Below are 22,312 nucleotides of genomic sequence, written 5' to 3'. Positions count from 1 at the left end.
CCCCACCCCAAGCAAAATATATTTTTTTTCTGAAAAAACTGTTCTAATCATTTTATTGCAATAACACCAGTGTGGATCGACTCACTACGCTCGCCTCTCCACATGTCATGACAGAGATTTACGTTACAGATTTGCAGTAAATCATAACACAAACATTTCTTTTGTTCAAATGTATTTATTTATTTGTGATTTATTTGTAACATAAAAATGTCCAAGGGTCAAAAGCTCAAAATGGTCAAGGATCTAAGTTGTCTCATATGTCTGAAGGCTGTAAGGGGTCTAAATGGTATTAAGGTCTGAGGGGTCTAAAAGGGAATTAGGGGTGGAAATGTCTTAAGGTTCTTGGGATCAAAAGAGAATAAAAGGGTGATGGGATCTAAAGGGTCTTAGAGGTCTTTTTGATCCTCTAGGTCTTTTGGGTGTTCGTGGTGTTCATGGTATTTTGGGTCATTGGTATCTTCAGAGTCTTTTGGATCTTTTGAGTTCCGGGTATTTTGGGTCTTCAGGGTCTTTTTGGTCTTCTGAGTCTTTTGCGTCTTCTGGATATTTTGGGTTTTTGAATCTTTTGGAGTCTTCTGGGTATTTTGAGCCTTCTGGGTCTTTGGGGTCCTCATGGTCTTTTGGGTCTTCGGGTGTTTGTGGCTCTCGGGGTCATCATGGTCTTGGGGGTCTTTGGGGTCTTCACCAGTCAAATGTAACTCAGCTGTACAAATGGTCGAAAGGTTCATTTCAATAGTACGTAATTAATAGACGTACGTGTGTGAAGTCAGGGTGCAACTGATGTTAAAACTATACTCGAGGGGGAGCACTCGGTAGAGTGCAAAACCTCCGCCGCCAATACTGCTAGGTCACTCAAGTGAACCTGATACCCTATTCATTCAATTTGACGTCAACAGTGCACACAGAGTTATCGTTTGGAACATTCCGTTTTACTTTTAACTTTTACATACTCAATTCATTCGTCATAACTGGATTCCTTGAGACAGAAATTGATTTTACGTGGGTATATCCACCTGAAGTTCCAAAATCAGTCGCAATTATAATTTTGGCATGTTTTTTTGTTGGAAATCACTTATAACATGTCGAAATGCAAAAAAAAAATCGAAATTTTGTTGAAAAAAATTTGCAATTTTTTTTTTATCTAACAATTTTTTTGGGGGGGGGGGTTGGAAATCACTTAAAACATGTAGAAATGCAAAAAAAAAGAAAAAAATTCAAATACTTTTTCAAATTGGCCGCCATAGTGGCCATATTGGATTTTGGACCAAGTCCAAAATCTAATGGCATGATCCTTGGACCAGACCTAACCCCCCCCACCAAGATTCGTCAAAATCCGTCAAGGAATTTTTCCATAATACTGTTCACAAACAAATAAACCAATGTCACCCCCAGGGTGACCAGTATCTTGCCAAAATGTGAACATGAGTGACTTATTTATTCGATTAAAGTTACTCAAAAAATAAGGGTTTCGTCGACCTTGATGCTTGCCCTTTTTGTGACCTTGACCTTTGACCTTGACCTTTATATTTTCGTACAGTTAATGGTATCTCTCCAGGACCGTTGTACATGAAATATCAAGAGATTTTGATGAGAACTGAGGAAATAAATTTTTCATGAAAAATCCATTTCTTCGTCATGATGTCATCAAATGACGTCATAGCGTCAAACTTTTGACAGATCTGGAAAGCACTTATCAAGCGCTTTCATATGAGGTATTACTCGATATGGTATCTAAGATTTCAAAATTTGACCTTGGGGTCAAAAACTTTCGACCTCCAGCGCTAACCATGAAGGTCAAGGCCGATCGCCACCAAAAATTAAGCAGCTGAGCGCCAGACGATGAACTATATTCCCATGAAGTTTGAAGACGATCCGATCAAAATTACTCAAAAAATAAGGGTTTCTTCGACTCCCCTGATTTGCGACAAAGTGACCTTGACCTTTGACCTTTATACCTTCAAAATTTTATGCGCTGAAAGGGACCTCCATAGGACTCTGATATGCGAAGTTACAAAAATTTCCAATGATAACTGTGCTCTGCAGAGTGATCGATATGTGATTACAAACAAACAAAAAAAACAAAAAAAAAAAACATACAAGCTGACTAACATATTGTTGCAGTTGAGGAAATTCGCAAACCACCATTCAGGTCCCGTAGGTGAGATATCTCTGTAAGTACTTGTGTAGTTAGCCCCAAACCCGTTGTTTAGAGGGAATAAATGTGATTCATTCGGGCTGTGACCCTTTGAGATAGCCATTTTTCTGTTCTATCTTTATTTTGAACCAACCACGTCTCAACCGCCATCACACAACAACCACCAACCGCAACGCCGCTTCACAACAACAACAACTCCAACAGCCACGACCTTTACCTTCACAACTCGCTCCCGCAAACAATCCCGAGGTGATTTGCTGCAGTCGGCTGAGGAGAATTGCGGAGGGGACCGGATAGCTCAGGTCCAAGGCAAGGAAGACGACGGTCGGCGACGAGCTCGCATTGGAGTCACTCGTCGCGGGACCCAAGCAAGCCAGCTATCCTCTTTCCTCAGAGCATCAACAATTCCCCCCTTTTTTCCCCCCGCGCTGAGATAGTGCGAAAAGGGGGCCCCGTTCCCACCCCACTCCAAGCAGTGCCAAAGAAACCCGCGAAGGAGCGCGGAGTCGGGGCGCCGCCACATTTGCGGCTCATCATCAAAGACACGGGTAGGATCCACCCGGTCTCGCGGCCCACAGGCCCAGTCTGTCCCCTTGTCTTTGAGGGTGGCCCTTTTCTTTTGCTTTTGAGTAAATGTGTTGTCAGCGCCGTCTGTAAAGTAAAACTGTGTAAGTGTTGCCGTGTGCTCGCGTAGTTGGTAGTAGATCTGCATTGTTGTGTTTCTTTTGTTACATCTGCTTTTGGTGCATAATTGTTGTAATTGTATATGTGTGCTCTCCGTGTGCCGCGGAATAAATGTGCATTATGTTGAACTGTTTTTCCCGTTTCGCTTCGTCTTTTCTTTAATTGAATCTCCATCTTGCTTCACGTAAAGGGTTGGTAGTGGGCTTAATACGCCCGATAATTAATCGGAACCGTCGAGGCCGACGATAACACCGCTCGGTTATTCCGATAGTACGGAACGGGTCGCTTAAGTGGCCCGTGTCCGGAGTCGACCTGCGGCGAGGTGCGATCGCCCGGTCTACCCTCCGCGTGGGTACTTAGGTAGGTCGAATTTGGCGAACAACCCTATCCCACGCGGGGGGCCGATTGGTACGATCGTGGTGAGGCCGAAAGGCCCACCCGTGACTAGCTCCCGGCGTTAGTCCGTCTCACGTTACTCACGACAGAATTGTCCGTCCGGTGGGCGACGTGCCGCGATTCGAGTTACGTGGCCGTTCGCACGCCGGCGGGTGCGAATTCGCAACACTGGTGTCAGGTCGTGGGACACAAACCCATCCCCCTCCTCGCGGCACTGGTGTCGGAGAGTGGGAAAACGGGCTCTCCTGTCTCCAGCTAAATTCACGGGAATCGGTCCAGGGGTGAGAGGAGCGACCCCCGATTCCCTCCAAATTACGAGCGAGTTAAATTAACCCCTTACGAGAAATAAGATGGAGTCTCAAGGCGAGCGGGAGCCGGGGGTATAAGAAATGGATTTAGAATGTGTAGAATCCATGGTCCAGGATGAAATCCCCGTGCAGGAAATGTTGGTTGTGCAGGAACATGAACTCCCCCAACTGAACCCAGAGCCCGAAATAGGTGCGGCGGCGGCCGCGGTGTATGACACCTCCCCTCCCCCTCTCCGCCAAAACCCCCCGATCCTTGCCGAATCGGCTCAGCTGAGTGCACCCAACATGGCCCAGCTATGCGCCATGCTGGCGGCAATGAACAAGAAAATGGATACGAATACGCAACAAATGAACGAAGTGAAAACAAAAATGGATACAAACACAAACGAAATGAAAACGAATATGGAAACAAACGCACTCAAAATGAAGGAAGAATTGAAAGAAATGCGGGGTGAGATGCAGAACATGGGCCGAAGCCAGCAGGCGGGCATGAAGTCAGTAACCGGGGAGCTCAAAATGGCGACGCCACGTGTGGGAGCGAACGAGCTGGGAGGGAGTGCAACGGCTGTCAGGCCCGCAGTGGGGGCGGGTGACAAAATAATTCGGGGGGCGTGTTGGGCGAGACTGGTAAAGGTGACGGAGAGAGCAACAGTGACGGTGACCGAAAGGGAAAAAATAAATGGGGAGACCGAAACGTGTGAGACGAGACACGAGGTGACGACGGAAAGGAGGAAAGAAATAATAGTGGAGACACGGGAGATGGGAACGATCGAGGGAAGACTACACGATGAATTGGACGGGGTTAGAGACGCAAACACACACATGGAGGTAGTGGAGGACAATGCGGGTGAGCTAGTGGACTGGGTGGAGACCCAGTGCGAGCAGTTGGATAGCCTCCTCCAGGAACGAGGGGAGGGAGTATGCCCCCTTGAGGCGAGTCACGACCAGGTGGGTTCGGTCGTGCTTTGCGAGGTCGAGGGGAGGAGTGCTGTGGACAGGTGCACGGAAAGCTTGGGGGTATAGAGGCCCCGGAGACCCTTGTGGGGACACGAATCCCCAGTGTGGTTGTCCCGGTGTGTGTGGTGTCGAGGTGTGTATTCAAGAGTGTGGCGAAATGCGTGCTGCAACGCATGCATAGCGCGGGTGCAAGGGCGTGTGTGAGAGCGACCGGGTGGGTGACAAAGACCCCTTGTGTGGAAGCGACCCCGTGTGCGAGTGGTGTGGTGGCAAGTGTGCCGAAGGGCGTGCTCCCCAGCACGCCGTGTGTGGATAAGACACCGCGGGCGAGTGCCCCCGCGTGTGTGAGTGGTATGGTTTGTGTGAGGGAAATGGCACGAGTGAGTAAAAGGCCGCGAGTGAGTGGAACCACGTGTGCGAGGGAGGTGGCATGCGTGAGTGAACGGCCGAGTGAGAGAGAGACAACGTGTGCAAGGTCGCTGTGTGTAAGGAAGATGTCAGTCGGCATGTGTGAACATGCAGCCGCGTTTCCCGGTGTGAGTTTGATGGAATGGTGTATGAGCATTGTGACACGCAGGAGTGCGTGTGTTGAATGGAGACTACAACGGCGACAGAGGGACAAAAGCCGAGTAGCGGCTGTAGCTGTTTCGGGGACCGTGCCGGGTTCACCCAGCAGCGAGCGCGAGGTCCGTGCTGTGCAACGCACGAGGCCCCCACGTGCTTGCTTGCGGGAGTGAAGCCCGGTCCGGAAACGCGCGGTGAATGTTGCCGATCCCGCGCACGGCCAAAGTTTAGGCAGGTAAACGGATTTGGACCGGACGGGTTCTCCACGCGGGCGTGTGTGTTAAGCTCCAACGGGCAAAGCACATGTGTTCGCGTGGGGAACCCCTCGAGACATGAGGCTTGTGTTTTTTTTTTATGCGCCGGGTGACGTCATGGCTGCGTGTATGGTTGGAATCCGGCAGGAGGGTGAATCCCTGCCGGATGGTACCGTCCAAGAGGGACGAGGGATTCGAACAGCTGCCATGACATCACGCCACAGGTGCGCGGCTGTGAATTGCCGCGCTGGTGCGCAGGTTGCGAGTTGCCGCGCTGGTGCTGCGCGATAAAAAAAAAACAACAAGCCTCGCTTTCGGGTGAACAGGATCCCTGGGCAAGGGGTGGAAGACCCCCTTACCTGGGCACAGGATGAAACTAGTTAGGGGGAAGGGTTAGCTTAGTTAGACCGGCTCCATGGGGCAGGGGTAAGTCCTCATGGAGCCCGTGGAATGGATCAGTTAGAGGGATTGTAGCCAGATTTAGGTGGGAAAATGTTTTTTTTGGGAATAGATTTGGAGACAGAGACAGACTTTGGATGTTTAGCGGGGACGTAGCTTAGCTACGTAGTGTTAAAAGGAACGTGCTGTAGTTTAAGGGACGACGTGGGAGCACGAGATAGTTAGTGGAGGTAGTTAGAATGATGGCAGAGTTCAGCGGTGTGTGTGTTGAAGAGTTGTGGGTTGTGAGGTGAGTACATGTGCTTGGTGAGTGAGTGAGGCCAGCGGGTCTGTGTGTATGGAGCGAATGTGGAATGCATGGTGCGATGAGTGATTGGGGGGAGGCGTGACTCCCGCCCAAGGAACCCCGGGGTCAGTGTAGAGTGAGTTAGGGGGTTAGTCAAATTGAAAATGGAAGTCATTTTGTTGTTGCTGGGAATATAGGCTCGATACCCATTTGGAGGGGTGCAGGAGCCCTGTTGACGGGCTGGGAGCCTGGCTGCGAAAGGTGAGTATCGCTGAGTGGGTACTCCGGGCACCAGGCTAGTCGGCCGTAGTAGGCCAAGGGCCCATGGGGGGCCGGGATAGCGTAGTGGGCACGGGTGCGTCCGCTTGGTGCGGGGGCCCAGGGCGCCATTAGCCGCGTGGGCAGTGTTGTGGGCACAGGTGACCCTCGGAAAGGGGCCCGGGAAGCCAGCCTGCCACGTGTGCGTTTCAGGGGAGGTGCCATGGGGGGCACTCCCTGGTGTTTAGGTAGCTGGTAGGCTCGGAGGCAGTGTAGTGCCCGGGGGTGCCATAGCGGGAGAATCGGCAGAGGGTCGTGCCTGCCAAGGGGAGCCACGCGTCCCAGCCATGAAACCGTATGAGGGCACGGAAAGAAAATTTGGGGGCAAGGCCCGAAACTGTGAGGACACCAACACAGGCGACGGGAATCTGGGTTGTTACAACCAATAGTTTAAGCGAGAGGCGCTTGTTGAAAGCCCCGGGGTAGTTTAACAGTTAAATGGTAAGGGTAGATTAGGAAGTGTACCCCTCCGCACCATCCATCCCTTCGCTCTCGTTGTGGGCCGCTGGACCCACTTTGGGGTGAGATCGCTGAAGTCTGGGGAGGCCATTCTGAGGCTTCGTTGGGCCTCGACACAGGACGCTAGCTCTCCCTTGTTCCCCTCCGGGAAGGGAAGGTAGGTGTTGGGAGTAGGCTAGGGGACGATAGGTTAGCCGAACAAGGACAGTAAAGGGGGTTAGGGGATGATTTATAGTGGGGAAGTTTAAAAAAAAAAAAAAAAAAGTTGGGACTAAATTGAGTTTTTTACAAATTAAGGGAGTGGGTAGGGACAGTGACAGGCAAAGGCGATAGGTGGGAGGGAGACCGTAGGGTAGGTCCGAGCCCACCTTCCGAGTGGCCAGCACCACCGCACTCCCTCCACTGCAAGGCAAAGGCCGGCCCACTTCATCGGCAGCTGTTTTGCTGCAAGGCCTGTGCCGGCGGGATCGTCTGCAGCTGCTGTGCTTCAAGGCCTGTGCCGGCCAGATCGTCTGCCGGCTGTGTTTGCCTGCAGCGGCCTTGTTCTGCAGGCTGTGTTTGCCTGCTGCCTTTGCCATGCCATGCGCACTGCCCCTGTTCACCAACCCCGTTCAATTTTGCTTTGCCCCCCCCCCCCTGTTCATTTCCATGTTCGCCAGGATCAAGGCAACAGTTTGCAAGCTGCGAGAACTGCCCTGTTGGCAGCTACAACACGGGCCTGCAGTGGCGGCCCGTGCACCGTGTTTGCGTCCATCCATTCATCCATTCATCCATCCATCCATCCATCCGTTGTGTTCATTGCGTGTGCCACTTGAGCTGGCACGGAGACTGCGTTTCTGCAGCCCATGCACCGTTGTGGTTCACTGCGTTCAGTTCAAAAGGGAAGGCCTTGGACTGCGTGTGAGCAGCCGGCCACGTTCCCTGCCACCTGCATTGCTTGAGCCAGAGACTGCATGCGAGCAGCCTGGCTCCCTGCGAACTGCTTTCTTTTTGCAGAGTCCATTGATCCTGGGCCATGGTTTAGTGTAAAATTAAGGTTAAGATGTACTGTACATATGAGTGCGCCCCCGGCATGTCTGTCTTTGCGCCGGCAATTTTATTTAAGTCATCTGTGTGAGTGGGTTTGTTTAGTTAGTTACTCAGCCCTCAGGTTATTTATTTTGGGGACACGAATACCGTGAATGTCGCACTCGGGGATCCGTAGGTAAAACGTACTAGGGGAGAACTACACATGATGGCACACGAAAATTTGACGACTCGGGACGAGTCTGTAAAAAGGGGAGGGGGTAGTGTTGCGGTTGAGGAATTTCGCAAACCACCATTCAGGTCCCGTAGGTGAGATATCTCTGTAAGTACATGTGTAGTTAGCCCCAAACCCGTTGCTTAGAGGGAATAAATGTGATTCATTCGGGCTGCGACCCTTTGAGATAGCCATTTTTCTGTTCTATCTTTATTTTTAACCAACCACGTCTCAACCGCCATCACACAACAACCACCAACCGCAACGCCGCTTCACAACAACAACAACGCCAACAGCCACGAGCTTTACCTTCACAACTCGCTCCCGCAAACATCGCATCACCGCCATTCCAAGCGTCACCATGGCCATGGACCACCACTTTAAACCCTCCACCACCTTCGCCTCTCCTTCTGCGGCCATTCCCGCACCGCTTGTGAGCAGCGAGCGTCAGGCTGTCCTGGCCTCGTGCGGGACGCGCGCCGATCCGCGGGTGCAAATAGCGGCCTTTCCAAGGAGAATTCGGATCAGGAATGATACACGCCCACTTCTGATCCGTCCAATCAGCAAGCGCGGGGCGGTTTGGCCCCGCCTCCAGGCGCATCGGAGTAGAATCGATATATGCAAATTCGAGGATCAGGGGAGACTCACGCCCCTTTTTCTCCGTCCAATGGGCGAGCGTGGCTCCACCCCCGAGCTCGTTCTGATCCAGAAATTTGCATATGGGTTCTCCTGCCGGACTATAAAGCGCCGAGCGCTGGGCGAATTTAGGGAGTTGGAGAAAAGGTTGAGGCAGTCAAGTCGGGTCTGGAGGAGAAGCAGTCTGTCGGAGGTCGGAGTCTGTCGGGGTTCGGAGTCTGTCGGGGAGCTGCAGAGAGAGGAAGCCTGGAGCCTGGAGCGCGGTCGAGGTGATTTGCTGCAGTCGGCTGAGGAGAATTGCAGAGGGGACCGGATAGCTCGGGTCCAAGGCAAGGAAGACGGCGGTCGGCGACGAGCTCGCAGTGGAGTCGCTCGTCGCGGGACCCAAGCAAGCCAGCTATCCTCTTTCCCCAGAGCATCAACAATTCCCCCCTTTTTCCCCCCCGCGCTGAGATAGTGCGAAAAGGGGGCCCCGTTCCCACCCCACTCCAAGCAGTGCCAACAAAACCTGCGAAGGAGCGCGGAGTCGGGGCACCGCCGCGGCATTTGCGGCTCATTACAAGACGGGTAGGCTCCACCCGGTCTCGCGCTCACAGCCCCGTCTGCCCCTTGTCGTTGAGGGTGGCCCTTTTCTTTTGCTTTTGAGTAAATGTGTTGTCGGCGCCGTCTGTAAAGTAAAACTGTGTAAGTGTTGCCGTGTGCTCGCATAGTCGGTAGTAGATCTGCATTGTTGTGTTTCTTTTGTTACATCTGCTTTTGGTGCATAATTGTTGTAATTGTATATGTGTGCTCTCCATGTGCTGCGGAATAAATGTGCATTATGTTGAACTGTTTTTCCCGTTTCGCTTCGTCTTTTCTTTAATTGAATCTCCATCTTGCTTCACGTAAAGGGTTGGTAGTGGGCTAAAACGCCCGATAATTAATCGGAACCGTCGAGGCCGACGATAACACCGCTCGGTTATCCCGATAGTACGGAACGGGTCACTTAAGTTGCCCGTGTCCGGAGTCGACCTGCGGTGAGGTGCGATCGCCCGGTCTACCCTCCGCGTGGGTACTTCGGTAGGTCGAATTTGGCGAACAACCCTATCCCACGTGGGGGGCCGATTGGCACGATCGTGGTGAGGCCGAAAGGCCCACCCGTGACTAGTTCCCGGCGTTAGTCCGAGAGGGTCACGACAGAATTGTCCGTCCGGTGGGTGACGTGCCGCGATTCGAGTTACGTGGCCGTTTGCACGCCGGCGGGCGCGAATTCGCAACAATATCTTGCAAAAACTTCGTTTTGGCAAGATAATAACCAGAAAGGGGTGAAAACAGTAACCTCCATCCATCTTTGATGGCGGAGGTTAATTACATTGACTGAACTTGTGTAACATAGTGTAATTGAAATAATTTCACGTGAAATTTAAATATTAATCCTGTATTACATGACACTCCAAAAACCATATATCTGCGCTTAGTAATAATGATGACCCCCCCCCGCAAAAAATTGTTAGAGAGAAATTTTTTTTTGCATTTCTACATCTTTTAAGTGATTTCCAACCCCCCCGCCCCAAAAAAAATTTTACAGAAAAAAAATTTTTTTTTTGCATTTCTACACGTTTTAAGTGATTTCCAACCCTCCCCCCAAAAAAATAGTTAGAGACATTCTTTTTTTTTTGCATTTCTACATGTTTTAAGTGATTTCCAACCCCCCCCTCCCCGCAAAAAAAAAATGTTGGAGAAAAGAACTATAACTGTCAGCACTGTTGACATCATATTTAATGAATAAGATATAAGGTTCACTTGAGTGACCCAGCAGTATTGGCGGTGGAGGTTTTGCACTCTCCCGAGTGCTCCCCCTCTAGTTTCTTATGTATCAATTATATTGCTTGGTTTACTTATTGTGTGCTTCTTTATTGCTGCTTTATACAAGCTGTGAATTCCAAAGCCTGGGTTTTTGCAAACGTATCTTATCTTGCAAAGTGCATGGTTTGCAATATGGTTTGTCTTGCTTGTTCAGCTACTCCCAAAAGCTTCACTCTGGTCACAGAATGTTGTGCAGAGCTTTGTAATGTAAAACACTCCACCACATTATTTGACGTTGGAATGTTTGTCCTCTGTCTGATTTAACTCGCAACTTAAAAAGTATTAGTTATATGGCTCTTTGGAGCAGCTGGTTCTCATTAGTAGAGCTACTTGGAATGTGGGAACTTGTCGAGGGAATTGTGCACTCCTCTTATCTTTGCAACTGGTTGGACATTGGTACTGTTGAAACTTTGTTTTATCTTCCTTGGAATTGTTTGTGCTCTCTCCCCATTGGCCAAACTCGAATTCATCCCAGTTCTTATGTGACTTAAGGCCTTGATAAAGCTACTACTCCTTAACCAAGAGACTGACCACAGCAGTTTCTTACCTCATCTTGTTTATTCAGCCATCTCACCCTCTCCCACTTGCTCTTGTTTGAGTATAAATGATCCAGGGCTGGGGGCACTTAGTTGGAGAGGGTCTCACCATTGCTGGATTGCCTTCTATCCATATGTATGTTTAAGTGCTTCAACTCTGTTGTAATAAATTGTGAAAAGAACCTGTGAGTCAGTGGTGGTCGTAGGGCAGCTTAGCTGCCGGGGTAGCTATCATTTCTTGAAGCGCGACTGTGTCGCTGATGCAGAGCCCCTCTACCAGTACACACACTGGAACTGGTACTCATTTCGCCGACCTCGGAAGGATGACAGGCTGAGTCAACCCCCTGGTGTATTAATTCAGCAGCCGACGGGGCTTGAACTCAGGACCCTAGGATCCCAAGCCACTACCCTAACCACTGTGAGTGTGAGGCTTTGTGAGTGCGTTTTCTTCCACAGTTTCCTTAGAAAGCCCGAAGTGTAATCTCGTGAATCTTATTGACCATCAAGGTCAATGTTTATTAACATATCTACAATTTATCAGCCATGTCTGGCATTTCACCCAAATTGGAAAAATGAATCGGCACTTTTTTTCTTCACTGAATTGTCTTTGATTTCATCCCATCCGAGCATGTTTTTAGATTTGAATGATTTTTTTTTAGTTAATCTTTTTGCCAAAATTTTTTTTATTTAACAAAAGTAATATCAATAGGCAATCTCTTTAAACCTTATATCAAAACGAAAGTGCAGGCTGTTAGCCTGGATTTTAAATTTGGGTACCGTAATTTTGGTTGGCAGTTCAGACACTCCTATCCTCCTGAACCCCTCCACCACCCCCAACCCTCCACCCATATGCACAAGGTGTAAAATGTTTCTGTAACGTTGAAGGATGTTGCCATTTCATTTGGTTAAAACCGTCATGGCAACGTTTTAAAATGTTGCAGAAACTTTGCGTGTTTGAAGGGTGCCAGCTAACGATCCTCATGAACAGCACCAAAAACTCCACGCAAAGGTATCTTGATGAAATGTTAATTGTATTACAGTTTGTTGCACAGAAATATTGTTGTACCTCAACTGTATGTCAATTTAACACTTTTAAACTTTCTGCTGTGCAAGTTTTTCTGACTTAACTATCTGAAGCCCTGCAGGAATAGCATTGTGGTGGGTGGGGACGGGAGAAGGGTGAGTTGGCATTAAGACGACATCTTGGGCAGGGGTGTAGAATTGGGTTATTGAGGTAGTTTTAATAACGAACAAAATACCCGTCCTTATGGATGGAAGAACTCCCCGTAGAATTATGGACAGAAGGAAACAAGGAAATTAGACACAGGTGGAGGGTATTCAGCCCATCATGCCCGTGCTACATCAACACCACACACATTTATTAACACCAGATCAAAATAAGAAAATGCAAAATGTTAATTAAAAAATATATATATTGAGTGGTTTTTTTTGGTAGTTTTTGTAGTTTTAACTGTTTAAAAAAAAATTATATATATATATATATATATATATATATATATATATATATATATATATATATATATATATATATATATATATATATATATATATATATATATATATATTCCAGGGGAGGGGGCATGGGCTTGGATAAAAAAAACACAAAACATCAATCACACAACACCTATTGACGACAACCCCACCAACAGCACTCCGTACACACACACACACAATCACCCATCAATGCTCAAACTATCTAAAAGGCCTGCTAACGTCCCTATACACCTCCATCTCCAAAACTTCCAGGTACCTATCCATCCATCCATTCATTGGGATCATACTCTGTGCAGAGCGTTGGTGCTGCCTAAGCAGTCTCCTTGGCTATTGGACACAATCCTGGATGGGTCGCCACTCCGACACAGTACACTAGCATTCTGGCACTCATTTTGCCGACCTCAGAAGGATGACAGGCAGAGTCAACGCCACCTGGTATTGATTCAACAGCTGAGAGGGATTTGAACTCAGGATCCTAGGATCCCAAGCCCACCACCCTAACCATTAAGCCAACTTCAGGCATGGGTACCTATCTAATTCCAATTTAAACTTTTCTACTCTTTCTGCTGCTACTACCTTTCCAGGGAGGCCATTCCATGCATTAACCACTCTATGAGTAAAAGACCCCTGCCTTACAACCGTCTTAACTCCCCTCTTCCTTCCTCTCAGGCTATGGCCCTTGGTCCTATCACTGTGTACTCTGATGAATAATTCATCTTCACTTTTGTCTATACCTTTCATTATCTTACACATCTCCATCATATCTCCTCATAACCGCCAACTTTCTAGTGTATAAAACTCTGTCTTCTTCAGCCGCTCCTCATAGCTGAGTCTAACTCGGCCCAGAATCAATCCAGTAGCCCTGTGCTGAACCCTCTCTTTGGCATCTCTGTCCTTCATGAGTTGGGGTGACCAAAACTACACACAGTATTCCAGATGTGGCCCTCACTAAATTCCTGTGCAATGTTAACACCACCTCTTGATTTATAATTGATCCCCCTCTGAATACAGCCTAAAACCCGATTTGCTTTCCCTTTAGCTGCCTGGCATTGGGCTCCCTGCTTACCTCCCATATCTATTACCACCCTCAAATCCTTCTTTGTGACACACTCCAAAATTACTCCTTACATCATGTAATCTCTATTTTAATTCTCCTTTCCCATCCCCAACACCTTACACTTGCTCAGGTTAATTTACATCTGCCAATCTTTTGCCCAGTCTATGCAAATATCAATACTTTCCTGAATCTGATCACCATCCCCTCTGCGATCCACCTTACCTCCAAGCTTTGTGTCATCTGCAAATTTAGAAAGATTACTCTTCACCATATTATCTAAATCGTTGACATAATAATGAATAGTAATGGTCCGAGTACTGATGGTGGTCGTATGGCAGCTTAGCTGCCGGGGTAGCTATAATTTCTTGAACCGCGACTGTGTCGCTGATGCAGTGCCCCTCTACCAGTACACACACTGGAACTGGTACTCATTTCGCCAACCTCGGTAGGATGAGAGGCTGAGTCAACCCCTTGGTGTATTAATTCAGCGGCCTACGGGGCTTGAACTCAGGACCCTAGGGTCCGAGTACTGATCCCTGAGGCACCCTGCTATTTAAATCCTCCCAGCAAGACATCCTCCCACTCACAGCCATTATTTGCTTCCTATCACGAAGCCAGTTTCCAGTCCAATTAGCTACCTGAGCAGCCACTCCACAAGTCCTCACTTTTGGTAACAACATCTCATGTGGAACCTTATCAAATGCCTTCTTAAAGTCTAGATATACTATGTTCAATGCCTTTCCCTCATCCACCCAATTAGACACTGCTTCATAGAACTCTAAAAGATTTGTTAAACAGGAACTACCTTTGGTAAACCCATGCTCACTACCTTTAATTAGTTTGTATTTGTTGAAATGGTTCCTCATCCGGTCTTTAATTAATGTTTCCAACACCTTCCCCACAATTGAAGTCAAATTAACAGGTCTAAAGTTTCCCAATTATTCTCTCTATTCTTTCTTAAATAGTGGTGTTACATTTTGTCCTCTCCAATCCTCCAGTACCTGTCCTGACTCCAGGGAACTATTGAAAATATCCGTTAACATCCCGCTTACCTGCTCAGCCACTTCCCTGAATACTCTCTGGTGCATATTATCTGGACCCGGAGCCTTATCTACTCTTAGATTACCGAGCTGTTCCTTTACTTCCTCCACTCCAACCTGGATCTTCTGTAAAAGCCCTTCCTCATCTCCTTGATAGATATTCTCAGCTATTGGTAATTCTCCTGACTGTTCTTGTGTTAAAGTTGAAGAAAAATACCTGTTTAATAAGCCTGCCGTCTCACTTTCATCACTAACCACTCTCCTGGCACCATTCCTCAATGGGCCCACACTGGTCCTAACCTGTTCTTTTTTCCCCTGATATATACTTAAAGAAAGCCTTGCTATTGGTTTAACATTCTTAACCATGTCCTTCTCACACACTCTTTTGGCTTGCCGAGTTATTTTCTTAACTTGCTTCTGTTTACTTCGATCGTGATATAAATCTAACTCCAGTACTGATATTTTATACCAAATAAATGACTTCTGCTTCTCCTTAATAGCGTTCCTTATCTCATTACTCAACCACCATGGTCTCTTTCTACTTCTAGTTGTACACCTCATTGGAATGTACTTTCTCTGCACGCCACACATTTGCTCCTTGAAGATTTCCCATTTTCTGATGTCCTATTGTTAGGAGGACATTAATTAAGGACCAGATGAGGAACCATTAAAACAAATACAAACTAATTAAAAGTAGTCAGCATGGGTTTAGCAAAGGTAGTTCCTGTCTAACAAATATTTTAGAGTTCTATGAGGCAGTGTCTGATTGGGTGGATGAGAGAAAGGCATTGAACAGTGTATATCTAAACTTTAAGAAGGCATTTGAAAAGGTACCACATCGGAGGTTGTTAGCCAAAGTGAGGGCTTGTGGAGTGGCTGGTCAGGTAGCTAATTGGATTGAAAGCTGGCTTCATGGTAGAAATCAGAGTGGCTGTGAGTGGGAGGATGTCTTGCTGGGAGGATGCAAGTATCAGGGTACCTCAGGGATCAGTACTCGGACCATTACTATTCATTATTTATATCAACAATTTGGATCATGGGGTAAAGAGTAAGCTTTCCAAATTTACAGATGACACAAAGCTTGGAGGTAAGGTGGATAGCAGAGGGGGTGGTGATCAGATACAGGAAAGTATTGATATTTGCATAGATTGGGCAAAAGATTGGCAGATGTAATTTAACCTGATCAAGTGTAAGGTGTTGGGGATGGGGAAGAACAATTAAAATAGAGATTACATGATGAAAGGGGTAATTTTGGAGCGTGTCACACAGGAGAAGGATCTGTGGGTGGTTATAGATATGGGAGGTAAGCAGGCAGTACAATGCCAAGCAGCTATTGGTGTCAGGTGTGATTGGTAAATGGTCTCATTAGGTCCATATTTAATCATTTCATCCATAGCCAGTATCTATATTAGTTAGTTGTACGGGATTCAAACCAATGTCCTTGCTGACTTAAAATGCATTTTACGCAAGCCGACATGGCTCTTTTCATTTCCATAAACAAACTTGCAGCAAGCCCTTGGACAAACTGTTGTGAATTCCAGCTTTTGGAACTACAAAGGGCTTTTACTTCTCTGAACATGTGCCAGCGATGTCTAGCAGCCTGGTGGGGGTGGAGGGAGAAATGCCGTGAGAAAGATGTTGGGTTGCCAATTCTCCCTGGGGCCCCTAGAGACGGGGAAAAGAGCCCACTTGCATCTTTGAGACAGCTCACTTGCAGATTTGCTTTGTAGTCCACACCCAGTCTTTCTTTTTAAACACCTAGGAATAGATTTTATATGTATATGAGAGTTTTAGAGTGTGAACTTCAGTGTGGTACGGAGTCTGACCGCTGTGGTCAGTCGTTGCACCACCTCCGCATGCATGCGTTGTGTTCCTTTCAATAAACCGTATTATTCGAGAATCCTCAGTTGACTCACCTCAATTCTTGGCCAGGATTGGAGGGTCTTCACAATAGGGAGAGCAAATAGGGTTTTAGGCTGTATAAGGAGGGGGATCAATTATAAATAAAAAGATGTGGTGTTAACATTGTACAGGAATTTAGTGAGGGCCACATCTAGAATATTGTGTGCAGATTTGGTCACCACAGTTCAGGAAGGACATAGATGCCATAGAGAGGGTTCAGCACAGGGCTACTGGATTGATTCAGGGTCTTGCTAGACTCAGCTATGAGAAGCGGCTCAAGGAGACAGAGCTTTATACACGAGAAAGGAGGCGGTTACGAGGAGATATAATAGAGATGTTTAAGATAATTAATGAAAGGTATAGATAAAATAAGTGCCGATGAATTATTCAACAGAGTGGACAGTGATAGTACCAAGGGCCATAGCCTGAGAGTAAAGAAGAGGAGAGTTAAGATGGTAGCAAGGCAGGGGACTTTTACTCATGGAGTCGTTAATGTATGGAATGGTATCCCTGGAAAGGTAGTGGCAGCAGAAACAGAAGATAAGTTTAAATTAGAATTCGATTGGTTAATGGAAGTTATGGAGATAGAGGGCTATCCGGATGTTGATATGACTTTTAGGTAGTTTGAGTATTTATGGGTGATTGTGTACAGAGTGCTGTTGATGGGGGTCTTGTCAAGGGGGGTTGTGTGGTTGATGTTGTGTGTGTTTTTAACAAAGCCCATGCCCCCTCCCCGAGGGGAATAAAAGCAAAATAAAAACAAATTAAAATTAGAATTACAAAAAACAACCCCCCCCCCAAATAATTCATTAATTAAAAACTTTTTTTTTGCATTTTCTTCCTTGGATCTTGTGTGGATGGATTGGTGTGGTGTTTGCGTAGGCATGATGGGCTGAATGGCCTCCACCTGTATTGGATTTCCTTGTTGTTGTTAGCTTCTCCCAATCCACATCACCCAACTCTCTCCTCATACCCTGAAAGTTTGCCTTCCTCAAATCTAATAGCCTTACTCTACTATCCCGAACTCTAACCATTAACAGAATCTTTGCACACACAATGTTCTGATCATTTGCTTCCAAATGCTCCCCTACCTCCACCTCCTCCAGCAAATTGGGATCATTACTTAAAAGGAGGTCTTGCACTGCACTGCCCCTCATGGGCTTATCTACAAAACTTGGTTAAAAATAAATCCTGGAATAAATCTCAAAATCTCATTTGCTCTGCCCTTTCCCTGTTCCTGGACCTAATCTATCCCTGGCAAGTTAAAATCCCCCATAATCAATACTCTTCCCTTACCACATGCCCTTTTTAATTGTTCATGCACTCCAAATTCCTCCTCTTCCTTCACACCCAGAGCCTTATAAATGCATCCTCCCAGTATCTTCCTGTTTTTACAATCTCTACCCATATGTAATCCTCAACATTTATTCCTTCCTTAATGTCACCCCTTTCTCTTGTAGCAACGCTGTCTTTTACCCAGATTGCTACACCTCCTCCTATTTTCTCCTTCCTATCACACCGATATACCTTGTAACCTTCTAATCCTGTCCTCCAGTTATTCTCCTCTTTAAACCATGTCTCACTTCCTGCAACTATATCGTACTCCTCACAATCGACTTTGGCTTCAAGCTCTTCCATCTTATTATTTAAACTTCTGACATCGGTATACATAGAATATGTTTAACTTTTCCTTTCCTGAAATTCTATTTTTTTGCCTGGCCTTACTCATCACGAGTTCCTCCCTTCATAGCTTCCCCACCCTCCACTGACCTTAAAAAAAACCCTGAATTCCTTCCTCAATTCCCACTGTAAACCTTGCTGCCCCCTTTACATTTAACATTCGGCCATCATTCTGGAAATACTCCCTTTGTCCCCAAAATGATTCCCACTGCTTCTTAAATGTAAAACCTTCCTCCATTCACCATTCTCCCAGCCATTGGTTGACATCCATCGCTCTGCTCATAATTTTGTGTCATTTCCTAATCTTGGGCGAATCACAAAAAACATGACCTCACAACCCTTTGCTTTCAGCCACTTACCCAACATCCTGTATCTATTTTTCACAACCTAAGAGTAAACTTTCCCTCCATCATTTGCTCCGAGATGTACCACAACCAACTTATTCCTACCATGGCCTGGCTGATAGACAGTGCTTGTGATGCTTGGGGAGAGAGGGGGAGGCATGGCCTGTATAATGGGTGGGGCTTGTGACCCACAGACATGAACTCAGCTTTATTTATAAGATTGAGCTTCAGTGTGTCTGTTCAGGCCATAACCATTTTCACATTTCAGCAATTGTCATTAAATTTTCAACAAACTTTTATTATGAGACTGTGGAGAACACTAATTAATAAGTTTAACTTATTTATGCCTCCGCTGATGTAGTTGCTGGAGGCATTATATTTTCATGATATTATAGTCCATGCATCTGTGATAGGTTTGCGTGACCGTGATAACTTAATGGCTGAAGGGATCCAAGTCAAACTTGGTACAAGCATGTATAATGATGTAAATATGAACTGATTAGATTTTGGGGTCAAAAGGTGCGAGGTCATGTTCGGTAAAATTATGTATGCCAACTTGTGAAGCAGTGATGGTATTTTGACCAAACTTGGTATAAGTAACGCAGTATGTTGCAAAGATGAACTGATTGGATGGCGGCATCAAGAGGTCAAACGTCAGAGTCTGTGATGAGTTTCATTGCCGTGATAACTTAAGAACGGCTAAAGGGATTTAAATCAAACTTGATACAAGTATTATAATAATGTAATAATGTGGGCAGAGGCATATCTGTTGACGTCGAAGAGTGCCGTTCTAGTTTTAAGCTGTTTTCATCAAGTTTAGTTTGAGTACAAGGCGGACGTGGACAAGCATTGCATTTTGAGTTGATTTCTACTTGCATATTTTGTTTTGAAATCAGACATGTACGTTGTCAGTCCTAATAAATATGTTTTAGCGGTTAACTGCAGAAAATTATCATTGAATTTTCTTTTCTCCATGTTTAATGCCATTATAGTTAAAGAAAATAAAAGAAAAAAAAGAAAATTGATTGCTTCTGTCATTGAATGGATAATGTCACTTGCTTTTGTGGAAAACTAAACATAAAATCTATATGAAATGGCAGTTTAATCCATTTTTCAATTTTTATTTTATTTTATTACTCTTTCTCTTGCAAAGGTCTTTGATTTGTTTCGTGGATATACTTGAAAGTCTAAAAATTGCTTGAATTGGGTTGACAATTTTCCACTTTGTGATGACATCGGTTGTGTGCAGGTGATATTGGTCAGATGGAAGAAACATATTTGCAAGGCAGCATTGCTTCAGATTTTCCAGACGTTTCAAACAATGTCATTGTGAAGGAGGAACCTTATGATGATTCTCATGAGGAGTTTAGTGCTGTGCCTCCTTTTGTACCTGGTAAGCAGGGCAAGAAACTACACATGACATTTGTTACTGTTTTGTTCAATTTTGTGCATACTCATTGTTACTTTTTTGTAAGTTAAATGTTTTGAGTTGCATGCTTCTTTTCTTTACAGAAGAATCAGCAAATGACACCAGCAACATGAAGTCTACGGTGTCGAAGGGGTCCAAAGTGGTGAAGAATAAAGCAACTTTGAAGAGGCACATCAAATTCACCCAGGACTCACCATCTGAAACGTACAAGAACAGTAATTACCAATACAGCAACAAACCAAAGATAAAATCATTTAAACACAAGAATATTGGGAAGAAGAAGAAGAATCAATACAAGTGCTCTGTCTGCAATAAGGCTTTCAGCAAATTAGGGATCCTGAAGGTCCATATGCGTTGCCATGGTGATAAACCTCCGTACAATTGTACGTTATGCACGAAAACATTTGGGCATTTGAGGAATTTGAAAAGTCACTTGTTGATCCACACTGGAGAACGTCCATATGTGTGCTCGGTCTGCAATAGAACTTTTAATCGGCTGGATAACATGAAAAGTCACATGAGAATCCATACCAGAGAACGCCCCCATACATGCTGTGTCTGTGGTAAGGGATTTAAAAGGTTATCCTACATGAAGTCTCATATGAACACTCATTTTGAAGTAAATCCATTCAAGTGCAATGTCTGCAGCAAGGAGTTTACTCGTTTGTCTCACTTGTATTCGCATAAGAAGACGCACACTGGAGAGCGCCCATACGAATGCTCTGTTTGTGGAAAGGGCTTTGTTAATAGGTCATACTTGCCAATTCATATGAAGGTACATGGTGGAGAACGTCCATTCCGCTGCTCTGTCTGTGGTAAAGATTTTATGGCTTTGAGGGCTATGAAATTGCATATGATGATCCACACTGGAGAACGCCCATTCAAGTGTTCTTTCTGTGGAAAGGGTTTCATTCACAAGTCGTCAATGACAATTCACATGAGGTCCCATAGTGGTGAGCGTCCATATGAGTGCTCTGTCTGTGGTAAGGCTTTCAAACGGATTGGTGATATGAGAATTCATGTGATGATCCATACTGGCGAGCGTCCATATAAGTGTTCTTTCTGTGAAAAGGACTTTATTCGGAAAGTAACGTTGGACATTCACATGAGGACCCATACTGGAGAGCGTCCATTTGAATGCTCTGTCTGTGGGAAGGGTTTCACTCAGAATAGCAAAATGAAAAAGCACATTAAAATTCACACTAAAGCACGGACAGATGTAAGGAGGAAACAGAAAGCACAAGCGGCTTCTTTTCAGGATGTGAATCACTAATCGTAATGTCAGAAGAATTGTACATGCAAAGTCTTGTCACAAACGGAGTTATCCATTGTCATCTGCAAAAAAAATTAATATTCCTGTTCTTATAAAAAAATTGTGGAAAGCCGGTCCTGGGGGGAAAAAAAATTTGATAAAGCCAACATGATCACATCCAATATATTGTGGACATTGAAAAGAATAGTAGTGATCATACATAGTGGTAAGATGCAAAAAAAAAACCCCCCCAAAAAAAACAATTTCATAAAGCGGAGAGAATTGAAATGATCAGACACCAAGACATCAAAAACGAAGTGACAAGAGCTTGTAAATGGGAAAAGATTGACTTTATATCAGAAGTATTAAAGAGTGACTGATGGTTAAAGGATCGGAACTAAAGAACTACAAATGGATGCTGTTCAAGCAAGACTTGGTGACAAACAAAGAACATGTCGAACAAAGATACCTTGAAAAGAAGGCAGGTACTTGAGACTTTCGATGACCTTTGTTCCACCTTGTTACACCCATCGTTGAAGATTGTAACCCATCAAAGCACAAATTAAAACCTATCAGTGGAGCACAACTTTTATCCTAAATTCTACAGATTCTTCAATCAAAATTGAAGGTGTTAAAGTAAGAGTAGGCAATTTGGCAGGAGATGTCTTTACTTTGCTTTGCCGTCACCCCCATTGGGCTCCGTTCATCGAACCCACAGCCTTTCCAAACAACAGGTCCACAACCTCAATTTCGTTCAGAGATCACTCAATCGGTTTGTGTATTGCAATTTTACAACTAGTCTCTGTTCTAGGTATGGACACACCCATTAATGCAAGAAGATCAAGCACATACAAGACTCGTATCACATGTACAAATGTGGTAAAATTTCAGAGAATAAAATGTATGGAGAAGCGTGCTTTTTCTTTTCATGCAAATGTATGAAAACGAATTTGGGATTTTATTTTTTTTTAAAGGACATAATTAATAAAATACCATTTGAAATAAGTTTCAGCTCAAATTTTGTTTTTCTTTTTGTTACGGCACCATAACTTTATC

General features: G+C 45.5%; 1 protein-coding gene across 2 annotated transcripts in view; it reads left to right on the top strand.

Annotated features, from left to right (window-relative positions):
- Window positions 1-21,552, top strand: part of LOC147027922 (uncharacterized) — a 45,386-nt gene extending 23,834 nt beyond the window's left edge. For both annotated transcript variants that reach the window (XM_085877756.1, XM_085877757.1), the window contains 2 exons: window positions 19,825-19,968; window positions 20,088-21,552. In XM_085877756.1, the coding sequence (XP_085733882.1) occupies window positions 19,825-19,968; window positions 20,088-21,277 (1,334 nt within the window). In that variant the 3' untranslated portion in view covers window positions 21,278-21,552. The remainder of the gene's footprint in view (window positions 1-19,824; window positions 19,969-20,087) is intronic.
- The last annotated feature ends 760 nt before the right edge of the window (window positions 21,553-22,312 follow it).

The sequence above is a fragment of the Eptatretus burgeri genome, chromosome 4 (assembly GCF_056783735.1).
Source record: "Eptatretus burgeri isolate ZD-2024b chromosome 4, Ebu_testis_v1, whole genome shotgun sequence".
In the NCBI taxonomy this organism is placed as follows: Eukaryota; Metazoa; Chordata; class Myxini; order Myxiniformes; family Myxinidae; genus Eptatretus; species Eptatretus burgeri.
Note: the sequence above shows the minus strand (reverse complement) of the source record. Positions and strands in the feature narration are given on the sequence as shown.